At 17.2% G+C, this 15,241-nt stretch overlaps 2 protein-coding genes across 2 annotated transcripts; both read left to right on the top strand.

Annotated features, from left to right (window-relative positions):
• Window positions 1–8: 8 nt before the first annotated feature.
• Window positions 9–7,721, top strand: PRELSG_1306000 (conserved Plasmodium protein, unknown function; the record flags this gene model as incomplete). The annotated part of the gene is made up of 1 exon (XM_028678577.1): window positions 9–7,721. A coding segment is annotated over one exon (7,713 nt), but the record flags the coding sequence as incomplete, so codon positions are not given.
• A 1,879-nt stretch (window positions 7,722–9,600) lies between these two features.
• PRELSG_1305900 (small subunit rRNA processing factor, putative) lies at window positions 9,601–12,261 on the top strand (the record flags this gene model as incomplete). Its single annotated transcript, XM_028678576.1, has 1 exon — window positions 9,601–12,261. The coding sequence occupies one exon, from the start codon at window positions 9,601–9,603 to the stop codon at window positions 12,259–12,261; it is 2,661 nt and encodes an 886-aa protein (XP_028535708.1).
• Between the last annotated feature and the right edge of the window lie 2,980 nt (window positions 12,262–15,241).

The raw sequence follows: 15,241 nt of genomic DNA, 5'->3' as shown, positions 1-15,241 counted from the left end.
ATAATAATAATAATAATAATAATAATAATAATAATAATAATAATAATAATAATAATAATAATAATAATAATAATAATGATAATAATAATAATAATAATAATAATAATAATAATGATAATAATAATAATAATAATAATAATATAGAAAAATTGAAAAATACAAATTATTTAAAAAAAAAAAATGAAGAATACGTTTTATTAAATAAGAAAAATATGATTAAAAAAGTCAGAAAAAAAAGAAAAAAATATATGATTAAAAATATATTTAGGAAAAATAAGATAAAATTAAATAGATATATATATAATGAAATACTTCATATAAACATAAAAGAATATAAAAGACTATGTATGAGCTTAAAAAATTTGAATAAACACATAAATACAAATGTTAGAAACAGTGAACTTAAAAAAAGATATAGAAGAAATTTTTTAAACAAGCATTTTTCAATAAAAGGAAAAAGATGTATTTATTATAATGATTTAAATTTTAATGAAAAAATATTATTATTAGTATTTCTTCTATTAAAGCACAAGGACATTTTTGAGATTTTTATAAATATTAATAATCAAATTTGCGATATAGTAAGAAATAAAAATTTCTTCATTTGTTTAAATTCCTTGATAAATGAAAAAGATTATTATTTAAGTAATAATTTTTATTATTCTTGCTATAAGAAAGAGTACATCTTAAATTATATCTTAAGATCATTGTATAATTCCAATAAATCCTTTGATTTAAAAAGTTTTGAAAAAAAATTAAAGCATCTATATGGGTTAGATAAGAATAAGCTTTATTTTAATATATTTGGTTATCAATATACAAATAATGCTTATTTAAGAAATTCAGAGGACTTAAAACATGAGGAAAATGAAAATATTCATAAAACAAAAGATTATGGCGCATTTAATAACTATAAAAACAGTGATAAATTAAAAGAGAAAGAAATTGTAAAATTAAAAATAAATAATTCACTAAATTATACGAATATTTTGAATAATAAAGATCTTTTAAAAAAGCACATTGATGAGAATGAGATTAACACAAATATATTAAAAAAAGAAAGTAAAAATAACATTTTTATGAATTCAATATATTTTGATAATCTTTCATATAAAGAAAATATGACTAGAAAATTTGATTATGAGATAAATAATGACGATTTTAAAAATAAAAATTGTCATAATTATGATGAAATTTCAACGAGTGATAATAATAAATATAACTCAAATAATTTGGATGAAAATAATTTAAATGTAAAAATTTCTATTGAAAATAAATTTCATAAAAATATAAATGAAAATTTAAATGATACATCTGGCAAATTCATTGCGCATGATAATTTATATAAATTTTTTCAAAATAATCAGAATGAATTAATAACATATATGAGTATTCTTGTAAATAATTATATGAGTAATATTAATAATAATAATAATATTTTCAATTCCATATATGAATATAATAATGATGGAGGTTATTTTGATAAATCAAATGTTGAATTAAAAATAGAAGGAAAGGCCAATTTAAATTATGAAAATTTTAAAATAAATTTATATAACAAAATTATAAACATTTTAAATATACTAGATCAAATAGATAATTATAATATAAAAAAATCAAATGATAATGCTGAAAACAAAAAATACATAAATAATAATCCATTAATTAATGTAAACACAAAAATTATAGAAGGTAATAATCTAAGTAATATAAAGGATTTATCTAAAAAACAGAGTTTATTATGTGAAGAAAATGTGAATATAAAAAAAGATAGTTATGAATATGAAAAATGTTATTACAATGTAAGCATTGAAAATGATAATGGTAACACAATAAATGACACTTATACATCTGATCTAAAAGGAGTTAAAAATAATTGCACTGTAAAAACATTTAGCGAACACAATAAATATGAAGGAAAAGTAAATGAAAATAGTTTTTTTAGTAATAAAAATAATAGCAAAACGAACACTGAACATAATAGGAAAATTAATTTTAAAAACTTAAACAGTGATATATGTAAATATAATGAGTTTAGTAAAAACAGTAATATTTATATTACTACTAATAATAATGGATATGTTAATGGCTGTGATGATATATGCTTTAATAATTTTAATAATAACGATAACAAAGAAAGAAGTAACTGCATAATAAATAATATTGAACAAAATAATGCTTATAAAGAATATGTAGAGGAAGATTATATTAAAGAAGAAATCTACAATTTTACCAATGATAAAAATATTAATATGCACGTAAACATTAATAAACAAAATCATTCTAGTTATTATTTTAATAACACAAACAATAAAATGGATATCAAAAATGGAATTAATTTAATTAGTAAAAAATTTTTGACAAATAGAAATCATATTGATAATAATAAGGAATATATTTCAAGTAACAATATAAAAAATAAAATTGATGAAATTGTTAATTATGAATGCAGTAAAAATATTTGTAATTGTATAGATAACAAATTAACAAATGATGAATTTTTTTCAAAAAAAAACAATAATTCAAATGATTTTTTAAAATCCAACAAAGGAGATAATGCAAATAAATTAATGCCTTTAAATTTAGACAATATTTCAAAAAATTATGATACTATACATAAAAATGAGCAAGCATTTAAAAATAATTCTTGCTCAAATACAAATACAAATACTGATAACTATATAGTTAATATATATGGAACAAATTATGCAAGCAATGAAAGTATAAGTAGTAATATGATTCAAAACAAATTTTGTAACATTTTATCAGATTCATCACAAAATAACATATTAAAAAAATCAAGTTTTGATCTAGAAAAAAATATAAACGAAATTTTTTTAAATAAAGAAAAGGAAAAGGATGCTTCTTATACAAAAAAAAATTCAAATAAAGATATAGAGGCTTCTAATTCTTTTAGTTATACAGAATGTCTGTCTAATAATTTTAATAAAAGTTTTAATGCTTATAATGATAATAATGAAAATAAAATTTCTAATGATAATATAAAACTTAATGAAAATTATAAATATTATGTAGAAAAAAATAAAGAGAACAGTAATTTTATAATAGATAGTTATAATAATTATGGATATGATTTTAATAGCAATTTTAATTGTAAAGATAATTTTAATTTTAATGAATTAAATGATAAAACAAATGTTAATGATTTTAATGAATTTAATGTTGAAATTGATTTTAATGATTTGAATAAATATAACGATAAAATGAATTTAGATTATTTCAATGAATTTAATGTTAAAATTGATTTTAATGATTGGAATAAATTAAGTGAAAAAGGTATTTTTGATGATTTGAAGATCTTTGATGATATTAATTCAATAAAAAATGGTGGTAAGAAATTAAATAAAAAGAAAGAAAAATACTTAAATTTGGTCAATAATGAAACTAATAATTGTAATAATAAAAATGCTAACAACAGTAATAATATAAATGATAACAATAATAACAAGAGCAATAATTATTTTAAGATAAACAGCCCTAAAAGTGATGTTCACATTAAAATAGATTTGAATATTGATTGTAATAACTATAATTTTAATAGAAAAAATAATAATGAAATGAAAGAATATTGCAATTTAAGTGAAGAATTATTAAGTAGCAGTAACAATACTGAAAGTACTGTTGCAATTAGCTGTGATAGCAATAAAGCATACAAAGATGATGTCACAAATAATGGTAAATTACCAACTCAAATTGATACATATGAGTTAAATAAAAATAATGAAAGTTCATTAAAAGATATTACTTTAAATAATGTAAAATATTCATTTAATTATGATTATGATAGTGAAAATATAAATAACAACGAATTGAGTGATTATTTAAATTTTAAAAGTAAATTAGATGTTTTTACTTACGTAGAAAATGATTTATTAACTTATGAAAATGAGGAAGATAAAAATTGTATATATTCGAAATTAAATGAAATGAATATAAATGAAAATAAACTATTAAATGACTCATTGTATTTGTATAAAAGATCAAATAATAGATCAAGGACTTCGCCACCTCAAATGCACTGTAATGATAAAGAGCTGGTCAAATATTTAGAAATGAATCAAAATATAAATAATGATTATTTATATGTATTCGATATTAATAATATGTGTAATGAAAATAATTTATTTAGTAGAAACATAAATGGTGAAGTTTTTTATGATTTAAATACTATTAAAAAAGAAAAATATAACAATAAAAAAAAAGACGGAGAAGAGAAAGAAGGAAGGGATAAAGAAGATGAAAAGGAAACAAAAGTAAAAGAAGAGGAAAAATTATGTAAAAAAATTAATACTAAGGAAAATACAAGTGAACAGTTGTATAATGATATTAGAAAAAGTAATGAAAATGTAATATCAGAAGAAGCAGAACAAAATGAAAAGAAACGTTTAGTTGATAATAATAATATAGTTAATAACGAAGAAGATGATATAAATTTAAAAAAAACTTCTCATTTTACGAATGCTTTAAATGATACAAATGATAATGAAAGCAATATTCAAAAAAATGTAAGAAAATTAGATACATTGCAGGAAAATAAAATAAATAATGTGGCAGATAATACAAAAAATGTTCAAGACATTTTACATATAAATGGACAATGTAAACCATGTGCTTTTTATTATAATAAAAAAAAAGGATGTAGAAATGGAGATATTTGCGAATTTTGTCATCACATAGATCATTCAAATCTATCATTAAAACAATGGAAGAAACAACAGAAGAAAATGATTAAGTTAGGTCTTCTTAGTATTGATAATAAATCAAAGAAAGAAAGTTTATCTATCGGTACAGAGATAAGTGAAAATAACAATTGTAATACTACGTTAAAAAACATAAATAGTATTATTTTAAATAGTGCAAATAACAATAGTAAGTTAAATTTAAGCAATAATAAAAAGACGTGTGCCTTTATTTTAAAGAATTCCAGTAATAGCAAAATAAATTCTAATAATAACGATCATAATAGTACTATAAAAAATATAAATAATAATAATTATAATGATAATCAAAGTAATAGAAATAGCAGTAGTAATAATATTAACAATAACAATAATAATAATAATAATAATAATAATAATAATAATAATAATAATAATAATAATAATAATAATAATAATAACAATAATAATGATAATAATGCCAATACTACTACTACTACGGCTAATAATAATAATTTTAATATTATTAATAATATTAATAATAATAATACAAATACTAATACTAATACTAATAATATTAATACTAATAATACTAATACTAATAATAATAATAATAACATTACTAATAATATAAACGCGAATATTATTAATAATGGAGATAATTATATCAATACTAATAGCAATATCAATAACTTTAATAATAATAATAATAATACAAATAATAATAATAAAAATAATCCTAATAATAATAACTATTCTAATAGAAATTATAATAATAATAGTAATATTACTAATAACAATACCAATACAACAACTACTAATAATAATTATTCTTATAAAGATAGTAATGATAATAATGCTACTAATACTATTACTACTACAACCAATAATAATAATTATACTAATAATAGTATGATTATGAGTATTAACAATAGTAATAAAAATAATAAGTTGAATAATTCATACATTAGTAATGATTTAAATAGCAGCTTCATAAATTCTAATATCATTAATAAAATAAATTGTAATAGTAATAATTCAAATAATATTCCAAAGATTTCATGCAATAATAATAAAATTTCAAGTTCAAGCATTAATAATAATTTAATAAATTCAAGTAATAATAAAACAAGCTTAAATAATATTATAAATAGTTGTAGTAATAACTCTCAAAATAATTTAGTTTATTCTTCTTTTGTTCCAAATATCACAAGAAATTATTCATTTGAATTGCATAATTGCTATAAAAAAAATGATACAAATAGTTTATTTCAAATGTGCAATATTATTCCTAATTGCTCAAATGATGAAGAAATAAAAAATACAAAAAATTTTAATAAGCAAAATCAATCGAATAATTTAAAAAAGTATACTTTTAATAATGATATAAACAAAGTAAAGTTTATGAATGATAATGAAAAGGGAAAGGAATTTGCTACTACTGATATTTATTTAAGAGATAATCACAAAGGAAAGTTTAAAAATAATAAAATAGTAACAAGCAGTAATGAGGTCGTTCAAGCAAATTATTTAAATAAAAATGAGAGAAAATTGTTGAATTGTGATAAAGATTCTCATAGCAGTAACTTAAATAATATTAATCTAAAATTTAGTAATTCTGGTTATGAAAATTTCTATAAAAAGGAAAAGAAAAACTCAAAAATGGATGAAGAGTTAATAAATATTAGTAAAAATGAAAAATTTATAAATGAGAACTATGATATAACAGTTTTGAAGGATGATATAAACTCTGTATGTATTAAATATGCTGAAAGTATAAAAAATCATTTAAATAAAAAAATTAATAATAGTTCAAGTAATTGTATTAATGAAAATGACAGTTTAAAAAAAAAAGAAATGAATGAAGTACACAATGAAAAAAATCCTATATATTTAGATAAAATGAAAAATAAATTTAATCATAATATTATAAATAGCAGTATTGCTGATATAGAGATGAATAACCTATTTTATCAGGTAGATAATTCTAATAAGAATTTTATTGATAACAGAATAAATAAAATAAAAGACAAGAAACATAATATAATAGAAAATCTTCAAAATAATAGTAGAACAAATATTTTAAGTGAAAATACAAAAATATGTGGTAACAATATAAATAAAAATAACAGAGATATAACCAACAATGTGTATAGTGTTGGAAATAATATAAATGATATAGTTAACTACGCTATTAATGATATGCAAATTGAGAAGAATAAAATGAATGAAAATGCAAATACAAATATAAATGAATATTATGATAATGATAATTTTAATCATGATTTTGATATAAATAATTATTTGAGTGAATTATTGAAGTTTAAAAAAAATATTCATCATAATACTTTAGATAATTTAAATGATAACATATATCAACATAACCAGATAAATCATTCGAGCTTAGATAGATTACGAAATAAGAATATGTATAAAAATAACTCAAATATTTTAAGTAATAATAATTCATCAGAAAGTTTTATAAAAAAAAACAATAGTATAGACCTTCTAAAAAATAATATGAATACATCTTTTGGGTATATAAATGAAACAAACGAAGATAAATTTTATTCATTTAATAATAATATAAAGAATCATATAAATGAAAATATGAATAAGGAAAATAAAAAATGTAACATTCAAATAAGTAGCTTAAATAGTAACATAATACAAGATAATTACGAAAAAGAAAACAATGAAAACTTAATTATTTGTAACAGTAAAAATAATAATAGTAATTCATATAGTAATGATAATCTAAATAATAACTATAATTTTAATTCAAATAATATAAATATTGAAATATCTTCATCAATAGATAATACTTTTTATAAAAATAATGATAATAACGCTAGTTTTGTCTATGGTGATTTAAAAGCTAATACAAGAGAACTAAAAAAAAATGTATCACAAAGAGAAAATAATATTTTTGAAGAATTAAAAGATGGCAATAATATATATACAAATAATTACTTATTAAATAACTGCTACGTTATAAATAATAAATTAGATATCAAGCCAATTAAAATTAATGGAAAGTAAAAACATTTTCATATATATATATATATATATATATATATATATATATATTTATTATTATTATTATTATTATTATTATTATTTTTTTTTTTTTTGTTTATTTTTTCTTAATTTTAAGTAAACAAAATGTGTTATAAATAAAAAAAAAAATTTCATATTTTATTTTATATATTCTTTTCACTTTTTTATTTTTAATTATTCTATTTTAATATTAAATTTTAATTTTTTTTTTTCATTTATATATAAATTCTATTTTTTTTTTTTAAATATATATATATATATACATTATTTATTATAAACTTTTTTTTTTAGTTTGATGTTTTTAATCTTTTTTAATTATTTTTTCTAAAAATTTGTGTGTATTCCTTTTTTTTTTCTGTCAAGTATTTTTTAATTGTTATTAATTTATTTAAAGAGAGTAATTCTATAATGTACAGATTTTTAATTTTTAATAGTATTAATATAATTAATGTATTAATTTAATTTGTATTTTTTTTTAAACTTTTTTTTGTTTCAAAATTTAACAGAAATTAAAATTATAGAATGATAAAATGGAATTATTTAAATATAGTTTTTTTTTTATATCTTTAATAAAAATGTAGAAATAATAAAGTAAATTTTTTTTTAAACTTATTCTAATTTCCTCTTTAGATATAAATAAAATATAATAAAATAAAACAATTAAACTTATATTAACTAATTAATAGTTAAATAAGTCTTTATTTTATTGTTATTCTTAAAATTTTTTTTTTTTAAAACCCAAAACTAGAGACTTAAGCTTTTTTCTTTTACCTTTTTTTTTTTTTTCCCAAAATTTTCAATTTAAAAAATTTAAAAAAAAAAGAGAATGATATGTATTTTTGTTTTTATTTTAATTTTTTTTTTTTTTTTTGAATAAAGGTATCCATCCACGTGATAATTTTTAATCGCGTAATACTTTTTTTTTTGACGTGATAATTAATTATATACTCTTAATTTTTCTGATGTTTCTAAAATTCATATATTAATTTTATTTATTGCTATTTTTTTTAAATAATGAACAATTTTTTAAACTTTTTTCCATTTATATTTTTTTTTATTATTGTATTCATACTATATATATGTTTTATATGGCTTACAAAAAATTCATAAAATTGACAGAAATCTTGTAAAAATATGAGTAAATATTATTATATTTATAAATATTTTTGAAGCTGCATTTTTTAAAAACATTTAGGGGATTTTTTTTATGATTATGAATAATTTATATATATATATATATATATATATATATATAATAATATTTAGTTGAAGGATATCTTATATATATATATTCTCTTTTTTTTTTTTTTTGAATAATAATCTTTTGTATAATTTTTGTTTAATTTTATCTTTTATTTATTTATTAATTTTTTTTTTATTTTTTTTTTTTTTTTTTATGTAATGCACAAATACATTTTTAAATGTTATTTGATAATTTTTTATATATGTTTTTATGTTTATGTTTAATAATTTTCTTTTATTTATTTTTTTTTTAATTATTAAATTCCAAGAAGCATTTTCTATGGGAACTGTACTTTTTTTTAATTTTTTATAATATCAACACATAAACAAAATTAATAAAATAAATATTTAAATATTTTTTTTTTTTGATTATGCTTATATGTAATACAATTATAAAAGCTTATTTTATATCATTTTTATCTGAGAACTCGTATTTTATTATAAGTGTATTTTTCTTGTTTTTTTAAAAAATATCATACATAATTTAATTTTTAATATATATATGCAGCTAATGTGTTATTATTTTAATTTAACTGAAAAAAAAGAAACATTACAGAAGAAATTAAACATTTGAATTAAAATCTAAGAAAATTTACTTATCTACATAAAAAAAAATAAAATGAAAATTTTATCCAAATTAAAAAAAAATGAAAAAAAGAACAATGAAAAAAAAGAAAAAATTTGTAGTAAATCTAAAGGGATTAAAAAAAAAAAGTCAACATATAAAAATATAAATGAAAGGCTATTAAATAACTCAAAAAGCATTTCATTAGAAACAAATAAAAATTTAATTATTAAAAAAAAGGAAGAAAATATTTTAAATAATAAAGGTGAATTAGAGAAAATAATCAATAAGAATGATCAACTAAAGAAAAAAAAATGTTCTAATACATTAAAAAATGATGAATTCTTAATTAAAAAAAAAATGAAAATTAATCATACCCCTAATGAATTAAAAAATAGAGAAAAAAAAGAAAAGGAGAAAACAAAAGAAAAAATGGAGAAAGGGGAGAAAAAAAAAAAAAAAAAAAATAATAATATAAAAGAAATAAATTATACTCCATTGACCGAGAAAATCATTTTAACTGATAGAAAAAAAAAAAAAGACTTAAAAAAATATTATAAAAATGAAATTGAAAAGAAAGCATATGAAAGTAATTTGAATTTTAATAAGAAAAATGAGAATAATGAAAACCAGAAAAATAATGAAAGCAAAAGAGTTAATGATGAATTTAAAAATGGTTACGATGATTCAAGATGTAATAATAGAAATGCAAAAAAACGATATATGAATAAAGTGCAGGAGGATAACATAAAAAAAAAATGTATTATCAAAGAAGAAAAAGAAAATAAGAAGAAATATGAAAATAAATTAGTAAAAAAAGAAAAAGAAAAAAATATTAAAGTTATTGAACAAAAAAAAAATATTGAAAAAAACAAAAAAAATAACATCATTTACAATGATAAAAAAAAAAAAGATAAAACAATCAATGTAAAAGAAAAAGTTAGTAAACCGGATGAAAAAAATGAAAATATTTATAAAAATAATATAGAAAATAAGTTAAATTTTGCTGATGATAACAAAGATATATGCGCTAATGAAAATGTGTATAAAGATGATCAAAAAGATTTATATAATAATGAGAAAGAAAATATTAAAATGACTTTTGAAGTAACTAATCGTTTTACAGTGTTAGGATGTGACTGGGATAATATATCTAGTGTTGATGTGTTCTATTTATTTGAATCATATTATAATTTTGAAAAAAGAAAAAAAAAAAAATTTGATTATAGTAAAAGTAGGGCAGTAAAAAAAGTAACCATTTATACATCAAAGTATGGGGAAAAAAAGTTAAAATATGAGGAAGAACATGGTCCTTTGATCAATTTTGATCTTTTAAAAAAAAAAAAAAAAAATGGAGAAGCAATATATAGAAATAATAACTTGCTAGATTATATAGGAGATGAAAATGAGAATGAAAATAAAAAGTTAAAAAAAAAAAAATTCTTAAAGAAAAACTCGAATCAAATGGAGTTAAAAAATGATATGTATAATATTGCAGATATTTATAATGATGAAGATAGAGAAAAAGAAAATGAAAAAATTAGATTATATCAAATTCAACGATCAAGATATTATTTTGCTTTAGTAGAATGCTATAATAAAGAAATTGTAGAATTTCTCTATGAAGAATTAAATGATATGGATGCTGACTTTTGTATAAACTACTTAGATCTTAGAATAATTGATGATAATTGCTCACTTGATGACTATAAAATAAAAGAATATTGTGATAAAATTCCAGAAAATTATAAATTTTATTATTGTGTTACTACTGCTTTAAAGCATACATACGCAAAATCATCGTGGGATGAAAATCCTAGAAGAAAAAAAATTTTATCTACGAGATTTACTGAAGAAAAATTGAGAGAATTAGATTTAAAAGAATATTTAGCTAATTCGTCTAGTGATGAAGAAAATTATTGTATTGATGATAATTATAATAATTCTGAATCATTTAATAAAAGTTATAGCAAAGAAAACTATAGAAAATTGCTCTTAGGTGATATATTAAATGAAGAGGATTTAAAAGGTGAAAAACCATTTGATCATAATGAATCATTACCAAATAATTACAATGAAGAAATAAGTAGTGATGAAAATGAAAAGCAGAAAAAATTAGATAATAGTAAAGAAGATTCTTATTATTATAATGAAATAAAGGAAGAGACAGAAGAAAATAATAACAATGATTTACATCACCAAGAGAAATATAAACAGTTAATGGATAAAAATATGAAAATAACAAATACAGACCAAAATATTATGAAAAGTGTAAATAGTTCCAAAAATAAATCTAAAGTTGGAAAAGGAAACCCTGAAGGTGATGATGATAGTGATAAAGAAAATGAAGTTATGCAAGTTTTTAAAAATGTATTAATAAATAAAGAACAAAAAGAAGATAAACAAAATCCATGGGAAAAATATTTAGATAAGGTTAAAATGAAAAAAAAAATGAAGAAAAAAGCGTATTTAGAATCATTAAAAAAAAAAGATGAAGAAATAAAAAAAATAATAACTAAAAAGACAAATAAAAGAAAAAAAGAACAAAAAATAAAAAATAAAGTAGATTATAACTCAGAAAAAATAAACGAAAATCATGTGGTTGATTGTAGATTCGCAGATTTATATAAAAATAAAGACTTTAATTTAGATATAACAAACCCCAATTTTAAGAAAACAAAATTTAATGAACAAATTCTCCAAAAAAAGTTGTAAAAAAAAAAAAATAAATAAATAAATAATAATTAAATTTTGTATATAAACTAATTGATTAAACTATATAAAAATGTATATTAATATACTTGTACTTTGGATATTGTTTAAAAAAAAGGAAATATAATTTATGAGTATAAAGATATTTATATTTTTATTAATTTTTTTTTTTCTTTGAGTTTTATTATCATTTATTATTTGTTTTTTTTTTTTTCTTTTTTTTACTTTTTTCTAATATGTATTTAAATAATACGTTTTCATTAAACTTTTTTTTTTCTTCTTTCAATTTTTAAATTTACTAATTTTTAATTTGTTAAGTTAAAAAAATAATGAACTAATTATAAATTGTACTTTTATATATATAAATATGATATTATAGTGAATTCAAAAAAAAAAAATTGTTTTTCTCAGTAATAACAAAATCATGTAAATTTTTACCCAATGATTTCTAAGTTTAATAAAAAAAACTAAACTTTTTTTATATTTCTAAAAGTAATTTATTTATCATGTTTATCTATTAAGATAACATTAGAAGTGAAGATTATATAAACCATAAGAAATTTTATTAGTTATTCACATTTTTGATGATAGTATTTTTTAAAAAAAAAAATTTTTTATAAGAATAACTCTCCTAATATTTGTTAAGCTGCATATGTATCTTTTTATTTCTTTTAATATTTATATATCAATTAATATAACGTTTTCATTTCTTAATTAAATTTTAACCTTTTTTGTTTTTCTTTTTTTTTTTTTATTATTCTTAAAATATATTAAGCATTAGTAAATTTGATCTATATATATATATATATATATATATATATATATATATATGTATATTTTCACTAATATTATGGAATTTTTTGAATACCATTTTTTTTTTTTAAGCTGAAACTAAAAATTTTGAAAATTTTTTTTATTTTATTTTAAAAATAAATATTATAGGAAATAAATTATATATAATTGTTAAATCTATGATTATAATTATATGTCCTTAAATGTTTAACAATTCAAGATATTATACTATTACAAAATAATTTTTTTTTGTATTATATTTAGAAAAAATGCTCTTTAAAGTGTTTTTATATTCTTACAATTTTTCCTAATATATATTTAATTTAAATTTTTTTTTTATTATAAAATATATTTTTTTACTAAGAGAAAGATGTTATTCAAACTATAGATTATTTCTAATATGCATTGTATTATGGTTATATGTAAATTGTTTTTGTAGAAAAAAGTAATTTTTTTTTTTTATTGTAGCATCTTATATTTTTGATATTTATATAATTTATTAAGTTATAGGGTTCTTTCAACTCATTATTCACAGGTAAATAATAAAAAAAAATTTTGAACTTCAGTTAAGGAAGTATTATTATTAAAGTATTTTATATTTAATGTTTTATATCAAAAAGGATTTATTTTTTTTTCAACTTAATAAAGGAGCATTCAAATAAGGTAATATAAATTCAAAAATATGCATTAATTATTTTGTATATTCCGAAGAATAATATAAGATTTTTATTTTGTCTTTAATTTTCTGTTTAGATAAATTTAATAATAATTTAAGTTAATAACTTAAAACTCTTTTTTTTAAAAAATACTTTTTATCTCGATATTTTATTTGTGTTGTATTTTTATATTTTTTTTTTTTATCTTTTATAATGAATATCATTTTTATAATTTCCATCATACTCAATATTTCTTTTCTTTTCTCTTTACAACTTTTATAGTAGTAGTACATACATAATTTTTCTTATTTTCTTATTTTTTTTTTTTTTAAGTTAAATTTAACAGTTTTGATTAAACATTTTACTACATTTCTTTTTTATATTTAAATAACTATGAATTATAAAATTAGCATATAATGATATTTCATTTTTATTTTTTCCTTTTTCACTTAAAACATAATTAATTTAGTATATAACATCACTATTTTTAAAAGTAATACTTATTAAATAACTTTCACTTTTTGAATATTAGAGAATATAAGAAGGGAGAAAAAAAAATAAGAAAAAATTGCATTACAATTTTATACCATATCAATAGAAGATTTGGTTATTAAAATAAAGTTTTGGAAAGTATTCCATAAATATTAAAAGAGTAATCTCTTTTTTTTTTCACTTGGTTCAAATTAAAATTAAGTGAATACACATTTATGATTATATTGTCGTTTTATGTATACAATGTCAAAAATGATTCACAATAATTTAAGAAATTTTTTTCTTAACAAGTTATATAAAAAAAGGCATCTGCAAACATAATTAACAATATTTAATTTAAAATTTAAGTATTTATATTTTAAAAAGTATATAATTTTTTTATTTATTTTTATGTTAATGTTCCAAAACTAAACTATAGTTTAACAAAAAAAAATTTTAAATGTTTTCAGTTTTAATTATTTCAAAAGAAAATTTGTAAATGATATTTTTAAAATGTGCGCTATATGCATTTCAATGAATATTTGGAATGTTACCAAGACAATTGAATTAAAGTATTTTCTATTTTTCTATTTTGATATAGTTACCTTTTTCACAATTTTCATGTGTTTTTAATTTATAAAAGTATATATGAAAAGTTAAAAGAATTAACATTTTGTGGTGAAATATTAACAATATGCACTTTTTTTTTTAATATTGTGTGTAATAATTTGCTATAATATTATTCATTAAAAGTACGATATAATATATATCTTTCTCATTAATATTATTAACTATGAATATGTTTGAGAACAAAATTTAAATAAAATTTTTTTATTTTTTTTATTTTCATCCATATATATAAATTTAATTGATATTATAAATATTAAAAAAAAAATAAATTAAAAGAAAAAGTACAAAATGTAAACGAAGATATTGAAATTTTTTTTTTGTTTTTTATTAACACTATGTTAAGGGTACAACAAAATTAGGAACAAACGTAAGGTGTACAACATTATAATGCATTAAAACTTAAGAATATGAAATTAGAATAAAAAAATATCTAT

The sequence above is a fragment of the Plasmodium relictum genome (genome assembly GCF_900005765.1).
Source record: "Plasmodium relictum strain SGS1 genome assembly, chromosome: 13".
Lineage (NCBI taxonomy): Eukaryota > Apicomplexa > Aconoidasida > Haemosporida > Plasmodiidae > Plasmodium > Plasmodium relictum.
This window is presented reverse-complemented; position numbering and strand designations above follow the sequence as displayed.